This window comes from Chenopodium album, chromosome 8 (assembly GCF_948465745.1).
Source record: "Chenopodium album chromosome 8, dcCheAlbu1.1, whole genome shotgun sequence".
Lineage (NCBI taxonomy): Eukaryota > Viridiplantae > Streptophyta > Magnoliopsida > Caryophyllales > Amaranthaceae > Chenopodium > Chenopodium album.
In genome coordinates this window covers 73,190,116-73,207,870 of record NC_137841.1, presented here as the reverse complement: position 1 = coordinate 73,207,870, position 17,755 = coordinate 73,190,116, and the positions used below count along the sequence as shown (strand labels likewise).

The 17,755-nt window shown below is 34.1% G+C and overlaps 1 protein-coding gene across 1 annotated transcript; it reads left to right on the top strand.

Annotated features, from left to right (window-relative positions):
- The first annotated feature begins 3,431 nt into the window (after nucleotides 1-3,431).
- Nucleotides 3,432-8,514, top strand: LOC145556600 (uncharacterized). The gene is made up of 10 exons (XM_081618252.1): nucleotides 3,432-3,613; nucleotides 3,696-3,744; nucleotides 4,481-4,587; nucleotides 5,384-5,429; nucleotides 6,203-6,337; nucleotides 6,460-6,549; nucleotides 6,680-6,811; nucleotides 6,895-6,978; nucleotides 7,117-7,181; nucleotides 7,867-8,514. The coding sequence occupies exons 1-10, from the start codon at nucleotides 3,495-3,497 to the stop codon at nucleotides 8,051-8,053; spliced, it is 1,014 nt and encodes a 337-aa protein (XP_081474378.1). The 5' UTR covers nucleotides 3,432-3,494; the 3' UTR covers nucleotides 8,054-8,514.
- The last annotated feature ends 9,241 nt before the right edge of the window (nucleotides 8,515-17,755 follow it).

Here is a 17,755-nt window from a genome sequence, read left to right as displayed (position 1 = left end):
ACTGAACTGAATTGCAAATAAACGTATGAGAACAAGCCCTAACTATGCGTGGAAAACTAAGAATGCAAATATGCAATGGTTTCGATCGAGAGTACTTTTCAGGTTTTAAAACCAAGTAATCTGACTCAAATCTAGATTACTCGAATTGTAATAAGCGTTGGATTACCAAATGATGGAGGTGAATAAAATTTAAAATTGCAAACTACGAATAGGAGTATTTTAGAGATCGACATATATACTGTTTGCTTGTGAGTAGCGAGTGGCGAGATCTGAGTCTATTCTTACAAATTCCAAAGCATAACACATGACATTTTAACAAATTCCAAGCTCTCCTTATTAATTTGCCACAGAACCCACGTACAACTTCAGTCTTCAGAATTCTTCCCCTTTTTTAAGTTTTTGGGAAAAATACAACAAAAGTGATTAAGTATTATACTTCTCCGTATATGTCCGGATCCCCTTGTTCTTCGTTCAATGATTTAATTTGCCTATTTTTGGAAGGATTAAAGATTTTCTTCTCTCACAAAAGGACACACATGTCGTTTCATATATTTTTTTTCTTTATAAATTAGTTTTTTTTTTTATTTTTTTATTTATCAGGTTTTTTTTTTTTTTTTTTTTTTTTGATGTTTAGAGAGCCACAAGGGCGGGGTGATAATCAATCCCAAGATCGATCGGAACCGGGAGGAAAGCTCTAACCACTTGAGTTATCTCTCACTCTCTATTTATCAGGTAATAGGATACGCTAAGCATTTCATTAGTTTATCAACGTTCCAACAAAGATACTTGTATGCATCAAAAACCCCAGATTCCACAGGCAAATGGGTTAAAAAGAAACTATTACTTCGTATTATTATTTGGTTACCTAATGACATTGCATTTGTAGTCAAATTGCCAAAAACATGTTCTTGGGGTAAATTTTAACCAAATATCATGATGTACCCTCATTAAAAACAATAGTCATTTTAAGTATTAAATATTCAAGTTCTCAGTTATTTTTTAATTTCTCAACCTTGCTTACTTTACCCATCAACAACCTACTCTACATACAATTACATTTTCTTTCTCTTTATTTTGGATATATGGAATATAAAAGTCGTGATTTACTCATCATACCATCTTTTTTCATACACCAATGTTTCAATTGCTGTATCAATTACCAAGATAAAAATGGTGCACATTCTACCTACATATGGCTAAATAGGCTAATAATGCATACCACTATGTAAAAATTGTCAACCATACAAAAATTTTATTAATTGATAAGGGAGCAAGAAAACATTCATAATAATTATAATGACAGAAAGATAAGAAGAAGAAAATAATTTTTTTATTTTTACAAAAAGATGAATGATGGCATGGTGCACGGTACAGATGGATGTGATGATGATAAATAAAGATATGAAAAAAAAATAAAAAATAAAAAATAAAAAAAATTAATTGTGTTAATGAAAAATTTTCCAACTGAAAAAAAGATGATGGGCCAATCTAAACAATAGCCCATAATCTTTATGGTCTGAAAAAAGTTAATAAACAAATGGATTCTTAATTATTCTCTTTTCATCTTCATTTTTCTCTTTAATTTGGTGTCACCCTCAAGCTTTAATCAATGCTCTCTGTTATCACTTATCAGAATGCCCCACCTGTACAGCGGTTGCACATGAAAATTTGTACTAGCTTACAATTGAAACTAGGGTTATGTTTTTTAAAAGTACCATTGATGGAGGAAAATATGGACCTTGTATCAATTTTGCTTTTCAATTGTCCTGAATGTGTTAAGGTGATATTAATATGTGAGTTTGTTATAAATAATTAGCATATAAGCTTAATGGACGTCTTTTATATATGGTTGTGCTCTACCAATTGAGCTAGATGTTAATGGCAGTTAATCTATTGTTAATCACTGTCATGATTGACAAGGGAAAGAATTATCAAATTGTGATTTACTTACATGTCTATATCAATTACATATTCGATTTGACAAAATGTCCCATACATTTGGAAACTTATGGATTTGTTCAAGGCGGAACACATTTAGCAGACCAATTAACATAGAACTAAATTAAATAACAATTGTGTTTCACCGTCTAATTTTAAAGAATCACTCATGTTTGATGATCTACATCATAAAACCATTATTTTTAGGATAAATGACATGGATAATCATACAAATATATATTTATTTGACAATAAAATAAAGTAGTAACTCATCATCTTTCCATTATTATGGTCCTTTTACAAGGAAATTCAAGAATAAAGTGTTTTCCAATTGGAGTTGGCTCAAAAAGAAACATAAAATAGGATTTTGTTGTGCAAATTAAAATGAATATTGCATATTTGCAAGCCATATCCATTAAGAAGTATACTATGTGTTTTGCAGTCCAATGTAAGGGGTCCAGCCCATGTAAGTCCACATGATTTAAGAAAATAACCAAAAAAAAATAAAAAGTAAAAAACATGAAACAAAAAATCTTACGCCGTGGGGCTCGAACCCACGACCACAAGGTTAAGAGCCTTGCGCTCTACCAACTGAGCTAGACGGGCTTAGTTAATATTAATGGTATAGATTAATTATTTATAATATACTCCAAACTTCAGTATAGGAAATTTTTTTTTACTAAAATTCAATATCATAAGGTAGAATTTAAGGGAATCGCCATATAGTTACAAAGTACTTCCCCTGTTTTTTTTAATAGTTGCAACCCTTTTCTTTTCACGGTGACTGATGCATGATTTCAATTGTTAATATCTTTAACTACAAATGTGTAAAGTTTATAAGCATTTGATATTAAAATAATACAAACGAGACAAATCTAACAAGATCTTACATGATTATATTTTTGCATAGGTAACTATAAATCATCAAATCTAATCAAAGTGAGCCAAATGATTAGTGTAAAAGTTAAACGGTTGCAAGTTGCAACTATAAAGAAATGGAGGAAGTATAATTTTTTTTTTTTTTTTGAACGGGAAGTATAATTTAATATGTAGTAGGTGGCTTATGTGAGATTGGTAAATTGAAAGTTGTTTGGGATAGTAGAATGTTTCTCTAATAGTTTATTATAACTTTATCAGATTATTTTCGTCATAAACAATCACACACTTGCAAACAAAATACTTATGTTAAATCAAGAGCACCATATTAGTCTTCAATTGACTCAAATTCAAATCTAACAATTGTTAAAGTATTTTTTAGTCTTGTATCAAATCAAAGACTTTGTTTAAGGTAGAACAACTCCCTTATCAATTGATCTAAACATTTGTTGATTATAAATCATTTTTATACTCCATAATACAACTATTACCTTTAGTCTACGTTACTCTTATTTATATTTTCTTTATGAAGTAAAGTTACTCTTCCTCTATTTTACTTTTTTTTTTTTTCTAGAAAATAAATCTAGTTTGGAATTTAAAAAAAGGAAAATAAATAAATAAATAACTCGGTGGGAAGGAGTCAATCATCGTGAAAGTGGGAAAAGAAAGAGACGGCGGAGATGAGCGGAGGAGGGCTGTTGACGGTGGTGGAGCTGTTCGGCGCCGCCGCTTTACTTGTTATCATCGCCATTATTTCTATCATCTTCTTCGAAGCTTATAATCGCCGATTCAACAATTCGTATGTTATCATCTTCCCCTAAATTTTAGGCATTTTCAGTGATTTCATACTCTTAATTTTTCGATGATTTTGTTTTTTGTAGTCATTTTGAAGGTGAAGCAATATTCGAAGATCCAAATTCACTTAATAAGGTGGAATTTTCGATCAATTATAACTTATATTTCACTTAATGTGTTGTATTTCCTGAGTTTAGATAAATTGATACTAAATTTTTGGAAAATTGATTGATTTTAGGGTTTCTGTTGTTTTGTGATTTTTGTTTTGTGAATTTTATGTTGATCTTCCTGAATTTTCTGGTTGTATTGTTTTGTGTTAGACCTGTTAAAAAGAAAGGAAATTAAGATAATTGTCAGAAATTAATGGTGATTACTGAAAACTTTCTTTGCTGTACCATTTCAATAGGTTATAAAATTGTGATTGAAGTTGTTTCAAATGTGCTTAAGAATACCTATTACTTAGCGAGTGATGCTGCATTGTTTGATGAGTGGATTGTGGTATAAAAATTCACAAATTTACCTTTGTGTTGGAAGAATTAAGGACCTTACATATGTTTAACTGATCGAAAGGTGTGATTGGAATATGTGACTCGTATAATTCTTAGGCGCATCAAACCTTCTGTTGCTAAACTTACACTGGCACACCATTATGTGCCAAGAGGGCAATTATTGGCTACGACTTGGCATATTTAAATGTATATTGAGTGTTAAAGAAATGTTGGAAACACATTTGGATTCACTCCTTTTTCGTCAATGCTGATTTGTTTTATTTTGAGCGCTGCCACATATTCAACTTAACCTAAGCATAAATATTTGCTTGAGAAATCTTGTTATCAGAATTATTGACTTCAGTAGGAAACTATTTTCTCAGGTTCCATGCCCTTCTATATTTGATCCCGCTGAGAAGTATATATCTTTGATAATTCCTGCATTTAACGAGGAGCACAGACTTCCAAGTGCACTTGAGGAAACTGTTAAGTAAGTTTGTCTAGAGTATAATGGCAAAATAAGATCCTAAATATTCTCTGTTTGTCTATCTGTTACCTCTTTTGTTGTTAGTGCTTTTAATACAACATAAGGCCCTGACTTCGATATATCTTACATACTATGTTTTGGAAAACTTGTCTCTCCCCCCCCCCCCCAAAAAAAAAAAAAAAAAAGATAGTAAATGTTCTTCACTGTCATTCCTGATGCTGTAATTATGTACAGATTGATGACAAGTTACCTTATATGTAGGTTTTATAATTTGAAATTTAAAGCTTCAGAATTCAAAAGAATGTGTTCTTGTTAGGTATCAAAAGTTCATAATTTGTTTTCATAATATGGTTCACTCTATTTTAATGTATGAACAATTAGTGGGCGGTATGATCATGCCTTGAACCAAGGTGAAAAATTGATGGAAGTAAGAGAGGATTGAAGGAGTAGCCTGCTACACTGACAAACCTTGTACAATCAGTGTTGTTTCTGGTTTGGCAAATGGGATAGTCATGATGTTTAAAGTGCAGAATGATAATCTTCGTATTCTACATGCTTGCATAAAGCTAATTCTTAAACTTAGGTCTACGGAAACATCAGCCTTTATGTTGTGATCAATGCTGAACTATATGATCTCTGATTCCCTCCTATTAGAAGGCATGGTCACCTCCCTGCATATATAAGTGCTGCCATTAAAGTCATGTCACCACTATGGTGAATTATCTTGTCTTATTGTTAGTGATTTGCATTAACAGGGAGGGACCTAATTAATGATATTCATATATTGTCTTATTTTCAGCTATTTGCAACAGCGAGGAGAGCAAGATAAGTCGTTCACTTATGAGGTATAACATAAACTGCACTAGATTTGAATATACAGTGCATTGTATTACATGGGTATATCATGCTTCACTTTTAGGGTTTGTTTATAATTCAACTTTGTATACGTAGTATTAGGAACAGATGTGCATACCATAATGCTGTTTAGTTCCATTATTTGCAGCATGTGTAGTATGCAAAAGAATGATCAAGGTTTATGCAGGGATTATAGATATTGCAAAAATAATTCAAACTTACTTTTGAGAAATTCCTATTTTGAAGAAAATAGCTGGATACACTGGCTCTTTCAGCTTTTATAATAGATAATAAATTTGAGATAAATTAAGTTTCTACCTCTAATGACTTATGACCTGACGTAAATAATTCACTAAAGAGATTTAAGCTAGTAGTGTGCTTTATTAATTGATTACTTTCTGATGCATTGTAATATTTGTATTAGATGACCTCTTCGTATATGTAGCATAGGCATTCACAAATAACATGGATTTTGATGTTAGGATCCTTAGCTTTATCTTTGTTGCTATAAGTTAGGAATTTTGCTTGGGCTTCTAAGTATCATTTACTCTTTCTCAAAATAAAAATAAAAAGGGGCTCATTTACACCCTGGTTTGTTTAACTCCTCTATTTGTTAAAACATACTTGAGAACTGCAAGGGTCTGTTTTTCTTCAAAATTTTACACAAGCAGATGTCAGCAGCAATTTTGTGCTAGACACTCTGACACTGAAGTAAAATCATATTATGTGATGATTAACGATTTCAAATCATATGGTTTGTTAGGTGATATTAGTGGACGATGGAAGTGTTGACGGGACCAAAAGAGTGGCATTTGACTTTGTCAGAAAGTACAAGGTGGAAAATGTTAGGGTTCTTCTTCTTGGAAGAAACTATGGGAAGGGGGAAGCTATTAGAAAGGTGAGTTGACTCAATCTAGTGAGCAACTTCTTGAAAGTATATTTAAATGTTTCTGGAGGAACTCTGCTGCTTGGATGACAATCAGATAATAACTGATTGATATTCTTTGCTTATTTGAACAGGGAATGCTTCATTCTCGTGGTGAATTACTTCTTATGCTGGATGCGGATGGAGCAACTAAAGTCAATGACTTGGAGAAACTTGAAACTCAGGTTGGCACTATTTATCTTATTCTTGAAGTCACTATATACAGAGAATGATGGAGAAAAAAATGGGTCTAAACTATCTTGGAGTATATAGATCATAGATGCATGCTTGTTCATACAGTGTATTGGCCATTAGATTCTTACAGTTGCTGGAAAGGAGATAGATGTAAATGCTTCTGGTGGTGGTGATTCAAGTTTTAGAGTATGTGATGTTCCTGTTGCTGCGTTTGGTTCACGTGCTCATCTTGAGGATAAGGCTCTTGCTACGGTAAAGCTCCTCAACTTTACCTTTTTATTTGCGGTTCTAACTGCAGAACTAATGCTAATATATATGGTTTTTCTCTTATTCAGAGAAAATGGTATCGTAACTTTTTGATGAAAGGATTCCATCTTGTTGTTCTTTTGGCTTCTGGTCCTGGTATCCGTGATACGCAGGTATTATTCTTTGATATGGCTTTATGTTGGATCTTCATTCTCATTGAAATCACTAATTTTTCTTTTCTTGGATCTAGAAATTGTATGAAGTACATCTGAAAATGCATTTATCTTACCATGGGTTTTGCATGCCTGCAGTGTGGTTTCAAGATGTTCACCAGGGCTGCTGCACAGAAACTTTTCAGAAATGTTAGGCTAAAAAGGTAATTATAAGCTTTCTATGCTGTGTTAGATGTATCACCTTAAATTAAAATGTTGTATTGCAGTGACTGTTGAAGTTTATATGTGACATGCTGTATTAATCATATCATTATATGTTATGTTTTTGGTTCGTATTTGTGAAAATCCCGTGAAAAACGCTCCCTCAAGAATTTCAGTACTTAGATGCCATATTTGTGTTATTTATTGAGTAGTCTATTTCTTGGAGTTCTGGCTTTTCCTTCGTAGCTGCTTACTGGTGTGCTTTCAAGAAAGCTAGATGGTAATGATCTTGGTATGCAACTATGCATTTTCAAAGACACTTAGTTTCTTACAGGGTGCTAAACATAAGAGAGAAATAAGGGATAAAATTTGAGAGATTTTAATTGTATTTGCCTGTGAAACAAGTATTTCTCACTTCCTTCTGATTAGTTTGTACATAATTTGTTGCAACTAATTGTAGTTGAAAGAAATGTTTATTGATTTATGTATATTCATCCCAGGAGTTGGTGTCTTTGAATCTGGCCTTTGTTTATTATGGTCTATCCGTACTAGGCACTAGCACAATGGTTGCGAACCATGCTCTTTTTAAATTGATATCAGCCATAACTACTGCTTTGAATTATTTCATTATACTAGTACATGCTTAAAAATGTTATCAATCATCTTCACCGTTTGCCTGTTCTACAGGTGGTGTTTTGATGTAGAGCTTGTCTACTTGTGCAAGTGGTTTGGCATTCCAATGGTTGAGATATCTGTCACTTGGTCTGAGATTCCAGGATCAAAGGTGAACATGTTGAGCATACCCAACATGCTTTGGGAACTTGTGCTCATGTCCGTAGGTTATAGGACGGGTATGTGGAGAGTAACTGTCTAAGCTTATTTGATGTACGGTGTACCTTGTTGGATGAAACCTTCTGGTATACGGCAAGACATCCAAAGCCGCTTTTAAACTTTCACAACATGAGTTGCTTAGCATGTTTGTCCTCATCCTGTTCTATCGAATCCAGGCAAAGAGGCTATACAGGCGAACACAGAAAGTTGGGTTGCCTTATAGTTGCCATTCATTATTGTATAAACTGAATGTGAAAATCATTTTGGAGGGGTCTGTACTACACTGCTTCTATACCTAACAATAGCAATCTAACTCGTGGTAGAGGTAGCTAATTAGCTATAGTGGACAGAGTAATACGCTAAGTTGAAAACTGTATTTCTTGCATTGCAGTTTAAGTTGAGGACTTAAAATTTGTATTCGTTTCTTTTTCCTACAGCTTCACACAGCTAAGAAGATGAGATTTATTTGTACAATGTTTTATTGAGGCACTTCATTATGTGGCCAATTTTGCCATCCAGATATACAAAGTTGGAGATTTCCCATTATTTATTTTGAATATTCATTCACCCAGTACTTTACTGACTACAAGCAATACAGAGTATGTAATTGCTGGAAAGAGCTACAAAGAGCTGTGATATAAACGGGATTTGTTATCAAAACATGGGTTTTAGCGCTTAACACTGTAACTAAACGTAACTGGCATCACTTAAAATTAGAGCTGTCAAAAGTTGACCCGACTCGAAATACCGACTCAAACCCGAATATTAACCGACCCATCTGAACCCGAAAAAATGGTGACCCAGACCCGACCTGATCCAACCTGAAACCAACCCTAGACCTGAGTTGACCCGAGTATGTGAGACCCGAACCCGAACATGAACTGACCTCGAGATGACCCGACCCGAATGTAACCCGTAAATTTATTGAATTGAACCGAACCCGACTTGAACCGAAATTGACCCAAACCCGTTTTAACCCGTCAAAACCCGAATTTAACCCGACTTGTTACTAACCTGACCTGAATTTAACCCGACCCGTTCCTAACCCGACCCAAATTTAACCCAACCTGTTACAAACCCTACTCGAAATCAACCCGACTTGTTATTGACCCGACTCGAATTTTACCAAACCTATTATGACAACATATGACGATTATTTATGGTTTAAAACAGTATTATATAACCCCGAGATGTATCCCGTAAAATCTAAAAACTTTTCGACACCGGGCCCCGAAACCTAAAAAATTTCTCAAAACGAGTGGATATTAGCCTTCAATTTTAGAAGTTTTTAACTTTTTTTTTTTGCCCGAAAATAAAAATTGCCGAAATATTAACCATGGTCCCTAATACCCTCTGGTACTCAAATTGGGTGGGTGGAACCACCAATTTTCCTTTAAACGACCAATTTACCGGTTTAAAACTTGCACCGATTTCATTAATTCAATCCTACAACAAACATTTATGACAAAAAATAATAATCATAAATGGTTCCAAATGACAGTATATGACCCCGAGATATATTCCCTAAAATCTCAAGTCTTTTCGACACCGGATCCCGAAACCTCCAAAATTTCTCAAAAAACGTGGATATTAGCCTTCAATTTTGGAATTTTTTTACTTTTTTTCGCCCGTAAATAAAAATTGCCGAAATATTTACCATGGTCCTTAATACCCTCTGGGAGTCCAATTGGATGGGTGGAACCATCCAATTTGCCTTTAAACGGCCAATTTACCGGTTTACAACTTGTACCGATTTCATTAACTCAAGCCAACCACGAACATTTATGACAACATATAATGACCATATATGGTTTCAAACGACATTATATGACCCCGAGATGTATCCCCTAATATCTAAAGGATTTTTGACACCAGGCCTCGAAAACTCCAAACTTTCTCAAAAAGCATGGACACTAGCCTAAATTTTGGAATTTTTTGACTTTTTTTTCTCCTGTAAATAAAAATTGCCGAAATATTTACCATGGTACCTAATATCCCCCGGGAGTCCAATTAGGTAGGTGGAACTATCTAGTTTGCCATTAAATGGTGAATTTATCGGTTTACAATTAACTTGTACAGTACCGATTTCATTAACTCAAGACTACCACGAACATTTATGACAACATATAATGATCATTTATGATTTAAAACAGTATTATATGACCCCGAAATACATCCCCTAAAATCTCAAAGCTTTTCGACACCGGGCCCCGAAACCTCCAAAATTTCTCAAAAAGCGTGGATATAAGCCAATTATTTTGTATTTTTTCGACTTTTTTTCGCCCGAAAATAAAAATTGTCGAAATGTTTACCACGGTTCCTATTACCCTCCGTTAGTCCAATTAGGTGGGTAGAACCACCCAATTTGCATTTAACGATCAATTTACCGGTTTACAACTTGCACTTATTTCATTAACTCAAACCTACCACGAACATTTATGACAACATATAATAGTCATTAATGGTTTCAAATGTCATCATATGACCCCGAGATGTATCACATAAAATCTCATTTATTTTCGACACCTAGCCCCGAAACCATCGAAATTTCTCAAAAAGCGTGGATATTAGCCTTAAATTTAGGAATTTTTTGACTTTTTTCGCCCGGAAATAAAAATTACCGAAATGTTTACCATGGTCCCTAATAACCTCTGGGGGTCCAATTGGGTGGGTTTAACCATCCAATTTGCCTTTAAACGACCAATTTGCCGGTTTAAACCTTGCACCGATTAGATTAACTCAAGTCTACAATGAATTGAACATTTATGACAAAAAATAATGATCACATATGGTTCCAAACGACATTATATGACCCCGAGATGTATTCCCTTGATTTTCAAGACTTTTACACATCGGGCCCTGAAACCTCCAAAATATCTCAAAAAGCGTGGATATTAGCCTTCAATTTTTGATTTTTTTTTTTTACTTTTTTCGCCTATAAATAAAAATTGCCGAAATGTTTACCATGGTCCCTAATAGCCTCCGGAAGTCCAATTGTGTGGGTGGAACCATCTAATTTACCTTTAAACGACCTATTTACCGGTTTAAAACTTGCACCGATTTCATTAACTTAAACTTACCACGAACATTTATGACAACATATAATGATCATATATGGTTCCAAACTGCATTATATGACCCTAATTTGTATTCCCTAAAATATAAATACTTTTCTACACCGGGCCCCGAAACCTCCAAAATTTCTTAAAAAGCATGGATATTAGCCTTCAATTTTGGAATTTTTTCACTTTTTTTTTCGCCCGGAAATAAAAATTGTCGAAATGTTTACCATGGTCCCTAATACCCTCCGGGTGTCCAATTGGGTGGGTGGAACCATCCAATTTGTCTTGAAAGGACCAATTTTCCGGTTTACAACTTGCAACGATCTTATTAATTCAAGCCTACCACTAACATTTATGACAACAAATAATGATCATGTATGGTTCCAAACGGCGTTATATGACCCCGAGATGTATCCCATAGAATTTCAAGACTTTTTGACACGGGGCTTCGAAACCTCCAAAATTTCTCAAAAAGCGTGGATATTAGCCTTCAATTTTGGAATTTTTTGACTTTTTTTTCGGCCGTAAATAAAAATTGCCAAAATATTTACCATGGTTCCTAATACCCTCCGGGAGTCCAATTGGGTGGGTGGAACCATCCAATTTGCCTTTAATGGACCAATTTACCGGTTTACAACTTGCATCGATTTCATTAATTCAAGCCTACCATGAACATTTATGACAACAAATAACGATCATATATGGTTCCAAACGGCATTATATGACCCCGAGATGTATTCCCTTGATTTTCGAGACTTTCGACACGGGGCCCCGAAACCTCCAAAATTTTTCAAAAAGCGTGGATATTAGCCTTCAATTTTTGATTTTTTTTTTACTTTTTTCGCCTATAAATAAAAATTGTCGAAATGCTTACCATGGTCCCTAATAGCCTGCCGGAGTCCAATTGTGTGGGTGGAACCGTCTAATTTACCTTTAAACGGCCTATTTACCGGTTTAAAACTTGCACCAATTTCATTAACTCAAACTTACCACGAACATTTATGACAACATATAATGATCATATATGGTTCCAAACTGCATTATATGACCCTAATTTGTATTCCCTAAAATATACTTCCTCCGTTTTCTTTTACTTGCAACACACCTTTTAAGCACGCAGTTTTAGGAGATGATTAGTGAGGGTAAACGAGCGATTTCATCAATTTAATTTTTACGCGAAAATTAGAATAGGGTTAAGTATCATTTGTAAAAATTATAATGAAAAATTTGTCCGTTTACATTACATAAACCCGACCTCAAAACACGTGCCACAAGGCTGTGTTGCAAGTAAAAGAAAACGGAGGAAGTAAATACTTTGCTACACCGGGCCCCGAAACCTCCAAAATTTCTTAAAAAGCGTGGATATTAGCCTTCAATTTTGGAATTTTTTCACTTTTTTTTTGCGCCCAGAAATAAAAATTGTCGAAATGTTTACCATGGTCCCTAATACCCTCCGGGAGTCCAATTGGGTGGATGGAACCATCCAATTTGTCTTGAAAGGACTAATTTTCCGGTTTACAACTTGCAACGATTTCATTAATTCAAGTCTACCACTAACATTTATGACAACAAATAATGATCATGTATGGTTCCAAACGACATTATATGACCCCGAGATGTATCCCATAGAATTTCAAGACTTTTTGACACGGGGCTTCGAAACCTCCAAAATTTCTCAAAAAGCGTGGATATTAGCCTTCAATTTTGGAATTTATTGAATTTTTTTCGCCCGTAAATAAAAATTGCCAAAATGTTTACCATGGTCCCTAATACCCTCCGGGAGACCAATTGGGTGGGTGGAACCATCCAATTTGCCTTTAATGGACCAATTTACCGGTTTACAACCTGTATCGATTTCATTAATTCAAGCCTACCACGAACATTTATGACAACAAATAACGATCATATATGGTTCAAAACGGCATTATATGACCTCGAGATGTATTCCCTTGATTTTCGAGATTTTCGACACGGGGCCCCGAAACCTCCAAAATATCTCAAAAAGCGTGGATATTAGCCTTCAATTTTTGAATTTTTATTTTTTACTTTTTTCGCCTATAAATAAAAATTGCCGAAATGTTTACCATGGTCCCTAATAGCCTGCGAGAGTCCAATTGTGTGGGTGGAACCATCTAATTTACCTTTAAACGGCCTATTTACCGGTTTAAAAACTTGCACCGATTTCATTAACTCAAACTTACCACGAACATTTATGACAACATAAAATGATCATATATGGTTCCAAACTGCATTATATGACCCTAATTTGTATTCCCTAAAATATAAATATTTTTCTACACCGGGCCCCGAAACCTCCAAAATTTCTTAAAAAGCGTGGATATTAGCCTTCAATTTTGGAATTTTTTCACTTTTTTTTCGCCCGGAAATAAAAATTGTCGAAATATTTACCATGGTCCCTAATACCCTCCGGGAGTCCAATTGGGTGGGTGGAACCATCCAATTTGTCTTGAAAGGACCAATTTTCCGGTTTACAACTTGCAACGATTTCATTAATTCAAGCCTACCACGAACATTTATGACAACAAATAATGATCATGTATGGTTCCAAACGACATTATATGACCCCGAGATGTATCCCATAGAATTTCAAGACTTTTTGATACGGGGCTTCGAAATCTCTAAAATTTCTCAAAAAACGTGGATATTAGCCTTCAATAATTTTGGAATTTTTTGACTTTTTTCGCCCGTAAATAAAAATTGCCAAAATGTTTACCATGGTCCCTAATACCCTCCGGGAGTCCAATTGGGTGGGTGGAACCATCCAATTTGCCTTTAATGGACCAATTTACCGGTTTACAACTTGCATCGATTTCATTAATTCAAGCCTACCACGAACATTTATGACAACAAATAACGATCATATATGGTTCCAAACGGCATTATATGACCCCGAGATGTATCCCATAGAATTTCAAGACTTTTGACACGGGGCCCCGAAAACTCCAAAATTTCTTAAAAAGAATGGATAATTAGCCTTCAATTTTGGAATTTTTTTGACTTTTTTTCGCCCGGAAATAAAAATTGCCGAAATGTTTATCATGGTCCCTAATACCCTCCGGGCCGGGAATCCAATTGGGTGTGTGGAACCATTCAATTTGCTTTTAAACGCCCAATTTAATTAACTTGCACCGAACCCGACGTGAACCAAAATTTACCCAAACTCATTTTAATCCTTCAAAACCCGAATTTAACCCGACTTCTTACTAACCTGACCTGAATTCAACTTGACCTGTTCCTAACCCGATCCGAATTTAACCCAACCTGCTACAAACCCGACCCGAAATCAACCCGACTTGTTATTGACCCGACCCGAATTTTACCATACATATTACTTACCCAACCAAAAATTCAATCCGAACTGTTACTAACCTGACTCGAAATTAACACGACTTGTTATTGTCCCGACCCAAATTCAACCCAAATTGTTCCTGACACTAGTGGAAAAATCCTCATCCGTAACGGGCAAAAAGGGGTCATCCGTAACGGGCATCGTCCGTTACGTATGCGGCCGTTACGGATGGCCATTGTTTTTCGTAACGGGCACTGTCCGTTACGAATAATGAGTTATTCGTAACTGACATTTAAGATGTCCGTTACGAATAAATTTTTTTTTATTAAAATAAGTCCTTATTCGTAACGGGCACATAAAACACCCGTTACGAATAAGTGATTATTCGTAACTGACATATTAAATGTCCGTTACGAATAGAGTTTTATGGTATATAATTTAACACTCATTTGTAACGGGCAACAAAAGTGCCCGTTACGAATAACTGGTTATTTGTAACTGACATTTTGCTGCCCGTTACAAATAATTATTAAATTAAATTTTCATTTTATTTAATTTCGACAACATGTATTTATATATAATTAATATATATTAATTAAAACCTGTAATAATATACCTGTTCCTGTAAAAAGCAATTATACCGAACAATCTTTCGTAAAAATTAATACGACGTAATATAAAAACTGAAGTAGTAACACATTACAAATAAAAACTTGTATAAATTTATCAAACATATACAACAACACTAAAAATATTACGTTGTTCTACCTAAGCTAATAGTTAAGCATTCAATAAATATTTACTTCTAAAGTATTGCGCCCATTGTTCTCGAACCACCTTCAACTCGTCAACATTATACGGGGCGGTCCTTGGACAAAAATCCTATTGAAAAAAAAAAACATATGAAGGAGGTTACAAAATAAAAACAATCCATAATAAAAACAATCATTAGAATAAATGTGATGAACCAAATTATAGAAATAAAACTCATAATATAGAAACAAAACACATAACATCCTTAATTGACTTGTATTTTGATTTCTATGAGTTGAAATCAATAAAAAGTTAACATTTACTCATTTTGGGAGCGTATAGAGCCAAAAAGGCTTCAAAATTGTGCTAAAGGACTTCTATCTTTCCCATCTTTCAAGTATTGGTTCAAATTAACACAATGTAACACATAACATCCTTAATTATCTTATTTTTTGGTATCTATGAATTGAAATCAATGAAAATTGACCACTATCTCACTCTTGGGAGCGTATAGAGCCAAAAACGCTTCAAAATTACCTAAGGGCCTTCTACCTTTCCCATCTTTCAAGTATTTGTTCAAATTAACACAATATAATACTAAACATCCTTAATTACCTTATATTTTGGTTTTTATGAATTGAAATCAATGAAAAGTAACCATTTACTCACTTCTAGGAGCGTATAGAGCCAAAAAGGCTTCAAAATTGCCTAAGGGACTTCTACCTTTCCCATCTTTCATGTATTGGTTCAAATTAACACAATATAATACTAAACATCCTTAATTACCTTATATTTTGGTTTTTATGAATTGAAATCAGTGAAAAGTAACCATTTACTCACTTCAAGGAGCGTATAGAGCCAAAAAGGCTTCAAAATTGCCTAAGGGACTTCTACCTTTCCCATCTTTCATGTATTGGTTCAAATTAACACAATATAATACTAAACATCCTTAATTACCTTATATTTTGGTTTTTATAAATTGAAATCAATAACAATTGACCATTATCTTACTCTTGGGAGCGTATAGAGCTAAAAAAGTTTCAAAATTTGCAAAAAAAAAAAACTACTAACCTCTTCTAAGACACCTTTGCACTCCAAGTGAGAAGTAACAATCTCATAAATGTATGTCATAATGTAGTAGCCACATTCAACGCCTCCTTGTTGTTGAGCACACTAGTATATATAACAAATAGTTAAAAATTTTGTTTTCAAAGTGAACAATGTATAACAATATGGGGTGAGTAATGTATTTACCTCCATTTGTATGAATTGCAATTTTTGCCTTTGTGATTTCAATTCACTCCCTGTGAGATTCGCCCGATATACTTTATAAGCCCTACAAAAATAATATATATTCTAACGCTTAGAACAAAATAATCTACAACACCACATACAAAAATGATATAGAAACTAGGGCATAATTTCAAGGTTGTGGCTCACGTCATCATAATCTCGGCAATTTTCAATTTTCGGGGATTTTCTTTAGGTAGCTTTATAGAGTCAAACTCATAAGCTAAACCTAATTGTAGATCGACCACCACAAGAATCCAATGACCACTACATCATTTAAGAGAAAAACACAAGTTATTTGAAAAACAAGCTACAAAACTCTCAATGCAATGTAATGTACTAATTAAACTAAAAAAACAAGCTACAAAACAAAAAAAACAAGCTACAAAACAAAAATCATAAGACAGAAACTCTCAATGCAATGTACTAATTAAACAAAAAAAACAAGCTACAAAACAATTAATTACTCATACCAAATTGTCAGATTTAAGCCGAATCAAAACACCATCTTGAAATGAGGACGGGGCTGCTTTAATGGAGTTGAGGGAGCTAAGGACCGAGCTGCTCCTGAAACATCAGATTCAAGTCACTCCTATTTCCCACCAAAATCAAAATATCAAATTAAATAGAAGTAAGTTTCCATTTCCAAACAAATGGCCAGGAATATCACTGTAGTAAGACTTTTAAACTTAGGGTCAGATAACAATTGCAATCTAGTGAATCTACATTACATTCCTAATCTAAAATCAGTTGAATAAACAAAATAATTAGCAATTTTATAAAGAAAATCTGATTGTCTGACTTGTTTTTGGAGTTTTTGGCCTAGTCATTTATATCTTCAAATGCATGCTTTCCCTGACACATCAATGATAAAGGTCAGTAGGAAAGGGCAGGAATGCACAAAGTGCTATATAAGACATAACAGTTAGTCGGCAAGAAGCAAACACAGATATTTCAGCAACTTAACACCATTTTAATTTGAGGATAAAACACAAGGGAAAAATTGGTGACAACAATGCCATAGCTCAGCACCTAGCTCAATAAAGCGATTTTTTGCCAACTCTATGATTGTACAAAACAAGGTCTTGTAGTCACATAATGCAATAAAAGTGTTTCCATCACGATATGTCTAAGCAATGTCAATTCAATTCCGAAATCCTAAAGATGCAACATATTGATCCAAGTAACAATTAGTTCAAACACATAAGTTCCTTCCTGTAAAAACACACACATACTCATAAGCACTACAAAGGCTGGCATTATTCCCCAATATTTTTTATATATCTAATAATCCACACAGCCTCATTACAGTTACAGAGAAATATGATCT